General features: G+C 39.6%; 1 protein-coding gene across 2 annotated transcripts in view; it reads left to right on the forward strand.

Moving 5' to 3' along the window:
- Nucleotides 1–16,053, forward strand: part of LOC100748495 (protein O-mannosyl-transferase TMTC1) — a 211,397-nt gene that overhangs the window by 163,870 nt on the left and 31,474 nt on the right. For both annotated transcript variants that reach the window (XM_033321941.1, XM_033321942.1), the window contains exons 4-6: nucleotides 840–971; nucleotides 2,670–2,742; nucleotides 8,836–8,939. In XM_033321941.1, the coding sequence (XP_033177832.1) occupies nucleotides 840–971; nucleotides 2,670–2,742; nucleotides 8,836–8,939 (309 nt within the window). The remainder of the gene's footprint in view (nucleotides 1–839; nucleotides 972–2,669; nucleotides 2,743–8,835; nucleotides 8,940–16,053) is intronic.

Consider the following 16,053-nt stretch of genomic DNA (forward strand, 5'->3'; position numbering starts at 1 on the left):
AAACCAACTCTATTTTCTCTTTCTACCAATTCTCTCGTTATATACTGGTATTTTAATTCTTTTGCAGTGTTCTGCGCGAGAATCTGAGGCAAATTAAGTAGAGTTTTATAAATATCGTATTTTAAATGGCATTATTAGCCTGTAAATGTTCATACTAGTTTGGAGATACAACTAATGGAGATAATCATAATTAGAATAAAAATTCCGCTAAGAGTCTGTAATTAAGACACAAGATTAGGATCGATGTTGGACTTTTTTTGCAGAGTTATTGAATAAAAGTTGCCTAAGTTAAATTCATTATTAGATTGTAAATATTTACGTAAATCTATGTTCTTATGAATATAGCTAAATAAATGCAATCTAATCGACAATTTCTTTCATTCGCTACATATCATTAGAACGAGTGCTATACTTTGGGTATTTTTGGACCTCTCAATTCTCCATGAGTGCATGGACATTGAGAATCTAGTCATCACACGTAAAGCAATCGTTTAATATAATTTTTAATTTTATTTCCTGTATTCGATGTCAAAATGCAAGGACTCTTCAATCGTTCACTTTGAATTCTCCCCGTTCTTCGTCAAAGGAATAAGATGAAAATTGAAAATTTTCGTAAGTTTCAAGATGCAGCAATATTTAATATAACAATATTTCGAATGTATTTTTAAGCCGGATCGAGGCTGTAGCTTCGCTTTCGAATTTTACATTAAAGTGCTCAGCTTTTTATATCAGGAAACTTTGATGGTCACTGTGGAACTTCCTGTTACACAATTCCATCTTAACGACCGGATTCTATCCTAAACGCATCAAATGAAATTTTTTCTCGTTTCGTGTTCCAGGCAGCAGACGGCTTACGTGTGGAGCAGCGTGTGCTTGGGGGCGCTGTCGATGCTTGCCAAGGAAACCGGCATTACTGTTTTGCCTCTAAACCTTCTTTACGACCTTTGTCGCTCCTGGCATTCAATCAAGAGGTAAGCGTTTAAGTCTCACGCTCGCCGACCAGTTTGGAAACGCGACACGTAACTCACGTCGATAAATCCTGAAATAAGGAGTAACATTGTGTCTTGCTCGTAGCTTGCGCGACTTTACGCGACCCTTTGCCACTTCTCAACCCACGATTTCTTCGTTTATAACGAGAATTGCAGTGAGTCGAGGGTGGATTTCATGCCGGTAGGATAATACGGCGTAGCTTCGACTTAGACCCTCGCTTTTCTGAGAATCGAAATACTCGAAAGCCTTCGCTGCATCGAGATTCACAGAAGGACGAACGATACCTCGCTTTATCCTACAATTTCCCATGTAATTATCGATCAATGCGTCTAAATTTTATCGTATTCCTTTTGCAAAACAATGCTACTTTCGTGTATTTATAGGTCAAATCAAAGACGAAGACATTTTTTACTTTAATCACACGTCTGAATTTTCCCTGAGAACTATTAACACTTTGACTGCCACGCCGAGATCACATGATTCGCTCAGGACGCCACGGGAGTATTTTTATTATTCAAAGCATATAATGGCAAAATAATAATAAATTGACGATGCAAGACAACATTCTTCCCCAATGGACCGTTTATCTTATTGGTGGTCACGGGTGATCACCGTGGCGCCTTGGTAACAATTGATAGCGACATATTATAACGAGGCTTGGTTTATTTCAACCAACCATTCGCATTCGTTATTTCGTCGTAAGCAAAACGTGCAGAATATATTGTTGAAACGTGTAGAAGATATTAGTAAACGGTATTTGCTCATTCTACATATAATAGTAAGGTATGTGTACACTTCTGACTTCAATTATACGATTATAAAGCAGCATTTACAATTATTTTCTAAAGTGTGTTTATAATAATATTCGTAGATATCCCCTCAAAGATATGGATGCAAACACAGAGCATCGTTAGATGCAGGATTCGTTCTCATTTTTTTTTTTTTATTGATGTTCTAATATAAATGTTTAATCGTTCAATGGGGCACTTTTTATTTCAAGGTATCTTCTATTTATCGGTTATATTCAAAATGACCTAAATCTCAATTTTCATATAATTTTTACAATTGTAAGAAGTTCAAGCGCTCCGGCCATCGGTGACCACCGTGGCGTCACAGGAGAAATCGTGTCCGGTCATATATCACCAAAGTGTCGGTCAAAGTGTTAAAACTCGATAAGAAACGAGTAGGGACGAGCGTGAAGAAAATTGCGTTCGACAATAAAATATAAAAATCGCGCGACACCATATGCAATATGTAATACGAATATCGTGGATCCTCCTTTGCATACATTCGGAGAATAGGATTTATATCCACAAGATTTGCGTTAATAGAGGACTCTGGCTATCGGAGTTAAACAAAGACAATCCGATGCTCGACCGTAAAATAGCGAAATCGGATTAACTGTTTACAACGGATTATGCGGGGCCAGCGTATTTGAATAACTGCGCTTCGAGGCACGCAAATGAGGGCCGCTAAATTCATGAGTTACTCGAAACTTTAACTAAATGGAAGACGCTTGGCTTGATTAAACGTAATTTCCGAAATAGAGGAAAGATAAGGAGCAATGAAAAGTATTTGGCTGATGTCGATTCGATCATGGAACGAGCAATATCTTGAAAGTTGGAGTTTTTTCCACGATAACGACAAAGTTCGCTGAATGCTTTGTTTCTTCGTTTCAGGTCTATTTTCGAGGCCAGATGGAACGACGACTCGAGACACTTTTCTCGTCGGGCTGCGGCGCTGCTTGTTTCGGTGAGTTCAATATGTATGTTCGAAATTAAATTAGATTAAAAACACGTTCCTAAGTATAACAGTTATTGATTATTGTGGGGACGATTAATTGGAATTGTGTACTGTTCGTGCAAGATGATGATCGAAGGGTTTTAGGATTGACAATTATATATCGATACTGTGAAAATCTGAACCTAAATTTTATTGATAAAATTTGAAGTCGATTGTTACGGTTAGGAAATCGCAAGAAACCTACGTCTAGAAATATTAGAGACAAAAGTATCGCAAATGCGAGACTCGAGAAGCCCACAATCGTCGCCAATCATGTCATTTTTAACACGGTTACTCGCCTATTGAAATCAGATTTCATAGCTATCAAATGGACAAGTCAACCAGCTTCTCCGATGACAACAAGAGAAAGACATGGCAATAAGGCCCATTGCGCAGCCACGAATACCATACAGGGAATAGAATCGAATCCTCTTAACGTGTCGCACGTGGTCACTCGTGCGCGGAAGCCCTGCATGATTTTCCGACGAGCAAGGGACGCGCGTATTTTACCCAATGGCAATGTCGTTATCGTATTACCCGCAATGTCTAAACTCGTGTCGGGCAGGAACGAATAAAGAGATCGTGCTTGGTCTACGTATCCGCGTCTATTCATTTATCTTGTTTCACGAACTCGTTCACCTTGTGCTTCGAGACATCGTTCAGGAAATTCCTGACCGTAGCAGAGAGGACAATAATGAAATTGAAACGCAACACCGGCTGAGATCGATATCGGTGGGGTTCGGGGCGTTCTGCGGCAAATTTATACCATCGTTTACATGGAATTATCCATTTGTGTAATGGCTAATTGACTGTTCAAATACCTGTAGCCTCTATACACTTGCACTAAATATCTTGTATATCAGATTTGGTTCAAACTAGTCACGTTTCGTGATACTTGCAATGAAATTTCAAAATTCGTTACACGATACACACAATATGCGTATTTATCATAGTTGTACATATCTGGAATAGTAAAGTAGCAACGCAGGGCTCAAAGATATATAATTGGAGACGAGACGAGTGGTCTCGATCATCGATAAGACTGGAAACTGCGTTTTGTAGTATTTGCGAACGCACTCGGATCCGCGTCGTTAATTTTTAACGATCGATATCTTCCGTTTTTATCGTCAGACCGTCGAGATGTTAGCAGCGTCTCGTCGGCTTAAGTAAGTTTAACGATCGTTAACGCAGATATACTCGACGATGCCGAGAGTTCACTTTTACGATCGCGTAAGATAAACTCGCTTCCCTCGAATTGTGTTGGCCAACCCACGGAAACTACTTAGGCTGTTCCAGCCTGACGTAAAGCGATCGTGGCTTTCGAGGACTTACGATGAAATACGAGACAGAGAGGTGGTAGCAACGGGGTAGTTATGATTGCGCAGATGCCATTTATCAACTTGCGTTTTCTTTCTCTTCTGCGTTCTCTAGCAGACTTGGCTTTCCACGGGAACGTTTTTTAAAATTGTAACTTCTATGGAAGTATTCGCTAGTAAATAGGAAAGAGTAATTGATCTTGTAATATTTCTTCTGCTTGTAATTAGTTAAACTTGCGCAGTGTTTAAGTAAGTATCGCGTTGAAAGTTTTAGACAACAACGATATCTGACTAACGAGCGATTTTTGCCAGGATCTAAGAGAGACGCTTCAATTTTTGTCCGTATTTTAACTCTTCTCGTAATTCGCGTGATTTTTATCGTATCTACGAGGTTATGGACGTGTACTAAGTATTGCCGAACCGATGGAAAGTCGTGTGTACGCACAGCGCGTAGTTCTACCAAACGGGATTCCGAGTTATGCTAATTTATGTGAAGAAATCAGGGAGGCGTGTGGTCACAACCCTCGTGCAGGGTCTCGCGTACGCACTTCACTGGCTTTCCATCCTCTTCGTTCCTTCCACCTATTGCCACTTACACGTCTAAAGGTATGTTCTTTCCGACAGAGTTACTTGACGTTCTTCTTCCCCTCAGCAACACTGAATTTCAAGGCCGTAAAATTTGCTGATCTTTATGAGGTGGACCCCTGGGTGGATTTCGTGTTATAGGGGTGTTTGGTGATTCCAGAACGTTCTATCGTTTCGAGCTACCTTCGTAGAAATTTTTCCAAGTTCTTCATCTTCTACAGAATCAGATTTTTATCGTTCGAACATTGTCCATTAGTTATACGTTATATAGAGAGCAACAGGAATTGCAAGAATTTGGTGTAATTAATAATAGAGAAAATTTAATAAGAGTTTTCATAAAGCAAAGAACAGTGTAAATATAAAAATGACTTGTTTGGCGCTAGCTTGTGTTTGTTGCGGTAGAAAAATTCTTTGGTATTTCAAAGAAAGAAACTATATGTATGGAACCAACAATCAAATTGTCGACCTTTAAAATAGTAAAACAGCGATAGATTTTCATCGTCAGTTTGCAAAGTACAAAATTTCTTGTATTCTTAATAAAAGCTAAGTATACGTACCAGATGTACCAGAATTACAGCTTACAAATCAAAACATATAAACAAAAATTCTCTATCAGTTTGCTCAGTGATAAAATGTATATCATACAGGAATATAATTGTTGAGATGTGTATAATTTTCTGTGCTGGACCGGGTTAAATGCTACTGATACTTGTATGTGAATATCAGTGTGTGAAAGTATGTGTGTGTGCGCAGCGTCTCGAAAATAAAGGAATGTAAACTGTTCAGTCGGTTAACAGTCGGGTATAGAAGAAAGTGCTGAGACGCGTGCAAGTGTGTATCGATGAATATATAAGAAATCGTCCATGAAATAAATATATTATTATTTTAATATTAATCCTCAGTATATATGTAGTGTTCCTATAACATTATTTCGGCTTCAAAGATCCACAATTTTCAACAATAATCTTCCTTTGCTTTACTCAAAGAAGTCGTGTGAAAACGTTGAGAAGTCAAAGAACTCGAGCGTCGTTACTCGTAATTAAATTCTTCGTTCAATAATTTCAGTGCATCAACAATTATCGATACGCGTACAGGTACATATTGGCTTTGGTCGAACGGTATTTACTTTCGGTTAGAACGGAACGCATGATTCTCTACAACGGTAACAGTCGTAATCGATAACACAATGCATTAGAGATGCTCGCTGTTGACTGACTGGTTCTATACGAGTATGTCTATTGTTACTTAATTGGTTTGTCGCTTAAATCTTAGCTCTATGCTTTGTATTATCTTAAAGCTGTGGACGTAATTATAATTCCGTGTAACCGAGTTAACGTGGCTGCAAACTGCTTTCGTTTGCAAACAATAGGAACGTTTAATTAACAGATTCCAAAATAGAATGCCCGATAGAAGATCTAGGAACGTGATGACGCGTTTACGAAAGCCGCAGCGTACCTTTGATAGTTCTCACAGGAAAATTAATTACACGTGTAATCAGCAACTTTGTGCGTACGTGTACGGTGTTCGGCGTATAACGCTGCGCTTTGTTATCCAAATTAATCTGGAATAATATATTCGTGGAAGAGGGAAGCGGAGTCTTGATCGCTGGTCCATTAACAGTTAACTGAAAGTTCTCTCCGATTATTGGGAGAAATCGTACGTTTCTTGCCTCCGAATATCGGCACGAGGTTCGCCATTTGAAACACCAAACGATCCACGATCTGCGAATGCTCTATGAATGACCGCGGATGTGATCGATTTGACTGTCGAGTGATTCTGTCTCCGATCGTCGAGACGGAACGTTCGATTTCAAAGCTGGGACGATTCTAGCCTTGTTAAATTCGGCCGAACGTTCAACAAGGTGCAAGTGGCTGTAAAAATACGCGTGCTGATTAGTTTTCACCGAACGGGAAAGAAGATCAATCAGTAGATTCGTTAGATACCCTCGCGTGTGAGCGTGAGGCGCGCCTTTAACGAAGAGGCAATGAACGATACTTGAAGAGAATAAAAGCAGCGTTACACCAAGTGTTACGATCGTCGAATGAAATTTTTCCGAATGAAAAATAGCCTCTTACGTTCCAATTACTCGCTTGCCATAAAATTATTTTCGAAAATCACGTTGCTGTTGGAACGAAACAAGTATCTTGAAATCCTACATCGTAGATAAGAAATAGACAGTTCTAAAACCTTTGATAATCAATTAATTCCGTACGTTTATGCCTCTCCGTTACATACAATATAATTATATAATATAACGTGTATTTCTAAACGATATTTGATTTCCACCTGACGTCTTTTCCAGCGCGCAACTAGATGTTATCCAATCGTCACACCGAATTTCATCATAGCCGAAGAAAAAATAAAACGGGAATCGATCGAACGTAAAAATACACGACGGAGCGCGTTGGTCTCGTGAGAAATATATTCCCGGGTGTGCAGGAAGAGGTTATAATACCACCCCAGGCATTCCTGGAAGACTAACAAGAGGGAATTCCGGCGGGAACGCGGTCCAGCGACGTTCCGCGCGCGTCGGATATTTACCGAAATTGAATTTCTGTCTCGTTCCTGGCGTTCGTGGCGTGGGTCAGCGAGCCCCTTGGCGACGTAACACGATATATTCTCGCTGTGTCCAAGGACGAAGACGTCAGTGGCCAACGAAACGAGGGGTGACGTGGAACGAGAGTTGTTCGACATCGAAACGTCGACGTGGGACGTGTATCGTGTACACGTACGTAACGGCGGCTTCGTTGATCGGAGAAGAATATGAATACCTTGGATTGGCAGACATTGTCCGGCTCTAGAACCCTTCTAGAATCCACTCGTTTTCTATCTATACCAAGAACACGCCGGACATGCAGGATGGAGGATTCTGGCGAAGACAGAAAGAGAAAGGGTTGATGGGAACCGTCTACGTGGTGAAGTTGGAGGGTAAGGCGTAAAGAGCGATCTCCATCGAAGAGGATGGGTTGGCCTGGCTATCGGAATAGCGAACTGGCGCCGGACGTGACAGAAATGCGACCAAAGAACGCGTGTGTCGTTCTACTACGTAAACGCCATGACGACGTCTCGTTCTATACCATTGGCATCCGATCGGAATGTTGTCCGCTATATTTTGACGTATTGCGATGGAAGATCGATTTTTGGCTACGAGATATGTATGGTAGAGACGGAGATATTTAAAGGAAAGATAGATATACGTGTATGATCAAATGCTTCTAGTTCGATTGTAAATTTGATTTATCTTCTCAACGGTAATTTTTCTGCGAAGCTGTACGTTAACGAGATTAAGTTTTCAGCGTAGTGTTAGCGTAAATCTGTGATTCGTAATTGCAACGCGATCGAACCGAGATGTGTAATATCATCGATATTCCAGTTAAAGTACAGAAAAATACTTGTTTGCAACGTTATATGTTACATATTGCACATACGCTCTGGTACAAAAGCCTCGGGTCAGCTTTCATTTTTAAGCAGGTTTCAGTACTTGGTATAAATTGAGAATCACGAAGCACGCAACTAAGTCGGGTAGTGTATTTCCGCGTAAGATTTTTAAATCGAGGCTTTTCCTGTTTTCCGTTTTCCAAGCTAGCGAATGAAACCTTCCAATGCTTCTAGCAGTGTAGCGAGTCATTGAGCCGCAAGTTGAGAGCCTCTTCCAGAAAAGGCTAGTAAGTAGCACTTCCGCAATCTGGATTCCCTTTTGTTTTACTCTCATTCATCTTTCGAGTCGCGTAAACGGCAGGCAAAAGGTTCGCGTTTTAGGGCCGCGTAAATCTTGGAGAAACAATTCGTTGAAAATTCGGACGAGATTAAATCGATAGTGTAATCGGATCGATGAAATCGGTAAACATTGAATATTTCATTCGGTTCTGGCTCTAACTTTAACGAGGACTGCAGTGATTGATGTAAGTAGATACACGCGAATACAGAATAGAGTTATCACTTTTTCATGTTAGTCTGACATTGATGTCGCTTGAAGATTCGTCTATGATAAAAAAAAATATATTATATCGAACTTAGCTTTTTATAGAAGTATTTGAACAACTTTACTAGGATCTATGTGTTTTGAACATAGACGAAAGGAGAAAAAATTGTAAAGTAAATACGCGTTACTCGAAACAATTAAACACGCAACGATTGTTAAAGGATCTTTTTTTGTTCGCAGTTTGGTGTGCTGCTGGTGGTACGTCTGGCTCTTCTTCATGGTACTCTGCCCAAGTTCTCGCCGCAGGATAATCCGGCAGCTTTTCATCCCTGTTTCCACGTCAGGTGAGTATCCACATAAGTCCTTTATGTTACATGAGTCGTAACAAGGAATCCTATTACGATGTTTCAAAACTCATACCACCTGCGGACATGCGGAAACCGTATACGGTTGTTGTCTAGCTCGGGATGTAGCAAGCAGTATCGTGTAAACACGAAATCAAAATGACCAACAATCAAACGTGTTTACTACTTTGATCTTACTATACGCGTTTACGTTCCCCTTTTAGCAGCTGTTTGTTGTACGTTCAATTGGAGAATTCAATTAATTTTATTAGAATCTAATTCTTGTCCCTTTGAAGCTTTTCTTTTATATTTAAACTCTGTCTTAAAGATTAAATCGCCTTTTGGTAATTGCTATTATACATTTTTACGTTTGATTTTAGAATCAAATACGCGTTTACCCTCTTGCACGGTTATAAAATATTAATAACGTTAATCGTATACACTATCGATTATAGTAAACTAACGTAACGACTGAACAAATGTTATCCGATTCATATAAAAACATTGCGAATTTGTCATCTATTCCATTTTAGAACACGTATTGAATTTTAGCCGTCAAGCGACATAAAAGTCAGAAAATCAACAAAAAATGGGCTTATCATATTTTTTCCGTGTAATCTTCGTATTCGTAAAAATTGTTTATGATTGTTCAAACGCTGAGAAGCTGTAGCTTCTCTGTTTTAACCAATGAAACAGTTACCCCGGGGCCAACCACACAGAATGTCACGTCAAACTATGTTTCCTACAGGATATCCTTTGCTCGTGAAGGATATCTCTCCGTTTCCCAGTTTCCCGGATAGAGGCCATCGTTTATACCGTGTCGCTGCTTTCAGGCTGACCCGAATCTACGATAGTGCTCGAGTTAAAACGCCCGGCTTTTTCCTCTTTGTGTCGCGCTTCCAGCGATATCTCAAACTTCCGAATTCTTCGCCAATGAACATTTCTCTCGACTCGTCCCGGTTAAACCGACCGATTCGCCCTCCACTTTTCCAGCTGTTTACCTCTGATTCGGACACAGGTGGGACGAGCTTAGAAACACAAAGGCAAGCCAGTAGTTAGCTGCATCGTGAAAGAGCCGATGCTCGCGCAGCTTTTAAAAATATTTCTCGATCGAATTACGAAGAGCAAACGTACTATCGTTTGCAACAGTCTGAAAGAGCGTCCTTTCAATTTCCAATCGTTCCTTGCAACATCCTGTAAAATTGGCCTGCGTTTACTCTAATACAAAACTGTCCCTTGGGCACCCCTCGTTTCGATTTTCGAATATACGTACAAATGTGAACATTCAAGGACGAACGTCTCGAAGTGTGAATATTCTTCGATATCGCATATTTTTGCAAGTTTTACGATATTCCTATCGTTTCCAATTGATTTTTACAATTAATACGATACGTTTCCTGTATGGTATTATTATATAAAATATTTATGCACGTATGTGCAATGTCAATTTCGTACTGTGGTAACGAAGGAAACGCACTGTCCAGATAACAGAACGTTCGAATATCAGAATGTTCTGACGGTAGAATGTTTGTACAGTAGGTACTCTGATACTGGAGATTCTAACGTGTTCCTAATGACAGTGCTGGATTACATCAGGATTTATCCATACATTAGATATAGGTACGATCAATTGTTGTTATAGCTAACAGTGACTATATCTCTGTATTTTGGCTACCTCATTGATACGAAATGTGACACTGGCACAGATAGTTCTTCCTATTAATACGATACTCCTGTCACGATCATATCTATTTTAAACTCAAATAGTTTCTCATCGTCAGTAAACGGACTTTGTTGCATCGATACACCAATCCTAGGATAATCGTATGATACTTTTCAATCAAATTTTGTAGATTTCTCATACTGGTCTAGAAATTCTAACATGTTAATAGACATTTCGTTAATATCCCTTGAAAATCTAAAAAAAAAAAATTACTGCTTTTATCTTCGGAGATTTAAAAAAGCAGGTAATAGACTACAAGTACTATGCAAGAACATTTCATTAGTTGATCTTTATTAGTGTAGGATCTTATATTGCAGTTAATTTATTTACAATAAATGGATTATACAGATGCTGATTAAACAGGAAAATTTGGTTATTTAACCCCTTAACCTACGATTTACGTTTGAGAATTTTGGGCCGAAAACGTAAACAAGCTATCATATATTACATTATACAGTGTGGTTGGTAACTGGTGGTACAAGCGGAAAGGGGGTGATTCTACGCGAAAAAAGAAGTCGAAAATATAGAATAAAAATTTTTCCTTCGAGGCTTTGTTTTCGAGAAAATCGACTTTGAATTTTCGGTCGGTACGCGTGCACTTTATCACGTCTCGTTATAACGGATCTCACTGTAGATCGTTGTTTCGATTGACGTTATTTTTTTAATTTTTAAAATTTTTAAATGTTTAAATTTTTAAATTTTTAAATTTTTAAATTTTTAAATTTTTAAATTTTTAAATTTTTATTCTATATTTTCGACTTCTTTTTTCGCGTAGAATCACCCCCTTTCCGCTTGTACCACCAGTTACCAACCACACTGTATAATGTAATATATGATAGCTTGTTTACGTTTTCGGCCCAAAATTCTCAAACGTAAATCGTAGGTTAAGGGGTTAAATAACCAAATTTTCCTGTTTAATCAGCATCTGTATAATCCATTTATTGTAAATAAATTAACTGCAATATAAGATCCATATTTGGCCCGATCATCGTACTACGGACTATGCCTGTAATATTTACGTTTGGCCCGATCATCGTACTGCGGGCTATGCCCGTAGTTGTAGGTTAAGGGGTTAACGTGAACTAATCACAATAACGTACTACTATTTAGACAACTAAATAGTAGTTAATTTGCAACACTCGTCACCACGGATCCAACGCTCTCTCTCTCACGCGGACCACACTCTCCCGACAACGCTAGCAACATATCTCCCTGACTTCTCGATTCACACACTCTGGCTTCTCAACTAACACTGTTAATTCGTTTTTTTTCCCTTAGTATCCCTTTGTCGTTTGTCTGAGCCCCAACACGCACGTGTTCCGCAACCGCACGTGGCCAGGGTCACGCAGGCCTTTTCCACGTAACGATTCGATCGAAGGACCGACGATACATCGATGGGCCTGTCGGCACTTTGGCTTTCTCGCGATATTGTTTATGGTTCACCCGATATCTCTTAGGCATTTCGTCCACGATACCACGATAGAAATATATAATACAATTGATACGAAATATTCGAAGGACGCAATACATTTTCTTATTTTTTTCCGTAAGAAATCGTCGATTATCTGATTGTGCCAGAATCGCAAAGCTACATTCTACAGAAACGCAGGAACGCTGGCGCGAATCTAGCCCGCCCTGAAGGTTAGCTCTGTGTAGGCTTGAACGATCGTAAATTCTACGAAACGGTGGTACTTCCGGCCAAATTATACATCTCATAAAGTATTCCCGACCGGTTCCTCGAAGCAAGGCAGAAAGTATTTCGCATAATATCTTTTCGAGCCACGCGGCAGAAAAGGTGGGTTGAGGAAGGGGAAGAGGGCGATACGAACCCTTCTGTCGGGGTTCGATCCGTCGCGACTGTGAGAGAGAAGAAGAAAGAAGAAGGATGAAGCACGCGGTACCAGTGAGGAGGAAAAACGAATAAATACGGGAGCAGAGTTCGAAAGAGAAGGAGAAACCGGGACCGGTTCCGATACGCTGATACGGCGGAACGATGCGAAAAGAACGGCACAATATTTCAATATGCTAAAATTATCGAGCGTTTCCTCCGGCTGTACTTTTGCTAAGTAAAGCTTCCAACTCTCTGCTTCTCGCTCCTCGCATCGACAGTTAACGAGGATTCCTTCAACGTACTGTAGATTTTCACGGATCGATTCGAAGCGATTCTGAAAGAATATAACATAGAGGAGTAGCGGGATGGAAAGTATTTATGATTCTGTTCGCTGAATAATCGAAAATCGACGAATTTGTTTTTTCCGAATGATTTAATTTTCTGTTAGTACTAAAATCGCTCTAACGTACTGATAACAGGAAAACGTATTTTCCTGTAAAAAAAAAAAAAAAAGGAGGGAGAAACTATCAAAACTACCCTTACTCTGCCCAACGTGTTTGCACGTAGCTTAACGCTAAATTATTCACATCATACGCAGCGAAATCGTTAAGCCAAACAACACATCCAGCAACCGTCACATTCAAATTCCACATTCGGTTCATGAAATGTATCTACCGTTGAAAATCCCCGGAACACACCGGAAATGTATCAACTGAGCCGCGTTAACCTAGGACAGGCTGCACGCGATATTTATTACCGGTCGACATCAACACCTATTTATAACATCAGCGTCAGAACTGCAGGATCAAAAAACGGCCAATCTGCGTATCAACTCCGGTATCGCGTTATCGGAACGAATGGTCATTCGTTATTGTCGCGCGACGCGATTCCCAATACATATACGCGATCGGGCAAAAACGAGGACACGAAATCGAAAACGGTGAACAGCGTACTGGACGCTTCTATTCGGTTCTATTCCTCGAATAATACAATAATTCTTCCGTGGACAGGGTGGCAGGAAGCAGGGACGTTCCGGCGTAACGTGGTGGAACGCGAGTTCCAGGCCGAAAAGGAAGTGCACCGCGTCATATCGAGATATCGAAATGGAGCGTTACATCGGGACCGGTCCTATTTTCTCGTCCGCGTAAACCACCGGGACATATTCCTTTCTCGTGGCGCGATAGCTACTCGGGTCCAGTCGATATCGTCGGTCTTCGGGGAGATAGCGAAATCGGCTACGCCGGACATGCTCGTCGAACCGTAAAATCGAGTCGTATATTTCGGTATTTTTTCGCCGCGATTTCGAGACGAGAAAGCGAGACACGTCACTTTCCTGGTTTCTGCCTTCTCACGGTGTGTTACGTGCTTAGATGGAATAATTTAGTGTCATGATGGTAATATTTGAGGCCGCGGCTAGACGAGCGTTGGACCGGCGCTGCATTGCAGAAATCTACCCACACACGATCGTTTTACGCGTAACACCCAGTCTGAAAGGAACCCGCGTTCTTTTTGATGTTTGCTTGTCGATTCGAAGATCCGCCGACATAAAAACTTTACGAATTTTGATATTGGCATCTGGTAAGAAATCAATCAAATCTGGTAAGATCTGGAAAGATCTTCGTTACTTGTGTTATCTCTGCTTATCCGTGCTTATCTCGTCCATACTCATCCCAGTTTCTTTACTTTTTCGATAACTTACCAGCTGAACTTTCGCAAATGCTAAATATATTTTTAGGCAGTATTTTTGTAAAATTTTAATCGTATCAAAAGATAAGGAACATTTTTGTCATATTGTGTTTTTGTACCGTGGCTTGTAATAAATGTAACAATGGCAATAAGTAAAGGAGCAATGAAACCGTATAAACAGAAGTCCTCCAGCAAGTCGAAACATACAGTTAGCACGCGTGTACCGAACAGATTCTCTAAATTGTTCTTCTCGAAAACGGAGTCTCATATGGGAAAGCTTTATTCTACTTTTTCAACTTACTTTTTCACGAGACGATTTCACGATTGCAAAACCACCGCGTACGCCTATAGATTTCGCACTGGCTTTTCCACACGATCCCCTGTTCTCCTTTCGAGGATTCCAGGCACTTGCTGGCCTCATATGTATGGCACACATGGTAGGGCGCTAGCCGACACGTGTCTCGGGAATGACGGTGCAAGTCGTGGAAATTCGAGCGTGATATTTCGTTTTCCAGCCGTCCGTTAATATCGCGCGACCTAGAAAGATTTGCGAAATTACTTCCCCGCCGTGGAGCGGATGGATGGGATCTAGCTGTCACGGCGAACACGCGACATTTTTTAGGCCAAAGAAGCTTCTCTGCGTGTCATCTGTGCCGTAGGTCGTAATTTATCGGTCGTAACAAAGAATTTTGAAGAAGTAATTCTAAGTAATTCGAAACGGTCGAACTGACTATTCTTAAAAATGATCTATTTTAAGATATATTCGATTTACTGTCGAATGGGAATTAATCGGTTCTATAAAAATAGCTGCATAACGTTGTATGAGACTCTAACTTCGTAATGTAATTAGATATAGTTCTCCTGTGATATAATAACAAATATAGCAATCGTGTAGTATGATGAACGTTTCGTTGAACTAAATTGAATCGTATTGAACGAACGTATTAGAAATATTAGGATATCCTTTTACTTTTTTAAAAAAAAGACCAGCATAGAGTCATTTTTGTTGAAAGCTTTCAATTGTATCGGATATTTTGTTTTAATAAGTGGCTTTATGGAATGTACTTCAAAACTATACGTCGATTCGAATAATTTTGACGAATGTCTTATAAACTTTGATTATTCAATCAGGTATTCTATTGCGATTAATTGAGAAATTATATGGAGTGTTTTAAAATGACTGGAATATGTTTCTTTTGAAATAAATGTACGATTGAATAATTGAACGTCGTTTTCTATTCTGTAGAAATAAAATCTCAAAATGCAGCTTTTTAAACGCTTTGTGAACGAAAGATATAAAAGACCTCGCGCATGCCAGCATATTAATCGTCCATATATATTCAAAGCGTATAATTTTAATGCTTCCTTATTGAAAAACAAAACATTATTGGATATACGTTTATTAAATATAAAACGTTCCTATCATCGAGCCTTGTTACTGTCTAATTAAACGAATTCTGCAATATTATACTCCCTGCGAATCCTGCATGTTGTCCAAAGTATTTCAAAACGAAATGAAACATTTGAGAGGATAAAAAATTCAGTAGAAAATAGAGTGAATTACGTCGCGTTTAACGCAGCATATATTTCATGAATTTATCAGAAAGATTGATAAATTCATCAAATGACTTCGGTGTTACATTCCGATCTGAGTTAGAGAAATTATTTAAAAATCCCATTCAAATTAATTCAAGAAACCTAGAACTCCTTCATACACTTGGTTTAAAATATTCGTCCAAATTTCTTTATTATTCGTTAAGTCGCTTGACTTTAAATAATTCGGGACACTTTACTGATGCAAAACTGTTATTTTACCGTATTAAAAACGTACTTTCGAAGATGTTGCGATTCTCTCGATTATTCCTTGTGAAGAT

The sequence above is a fragment of the Bombus impatiens genome, unplaced genomic scaffold (genome assembly GCF_000188095.3).
Source record: "Bombus impatiens unplaced genomic scaffold, BIMP_2.2 scf_0537, whole genome shotgun sequence".
Lineage (NCBI taxonomy): Eukaryota > Metazoa > Arthropoda > Insecta > Hymenoptera > Apidae > Bombus > Bombus impatiens.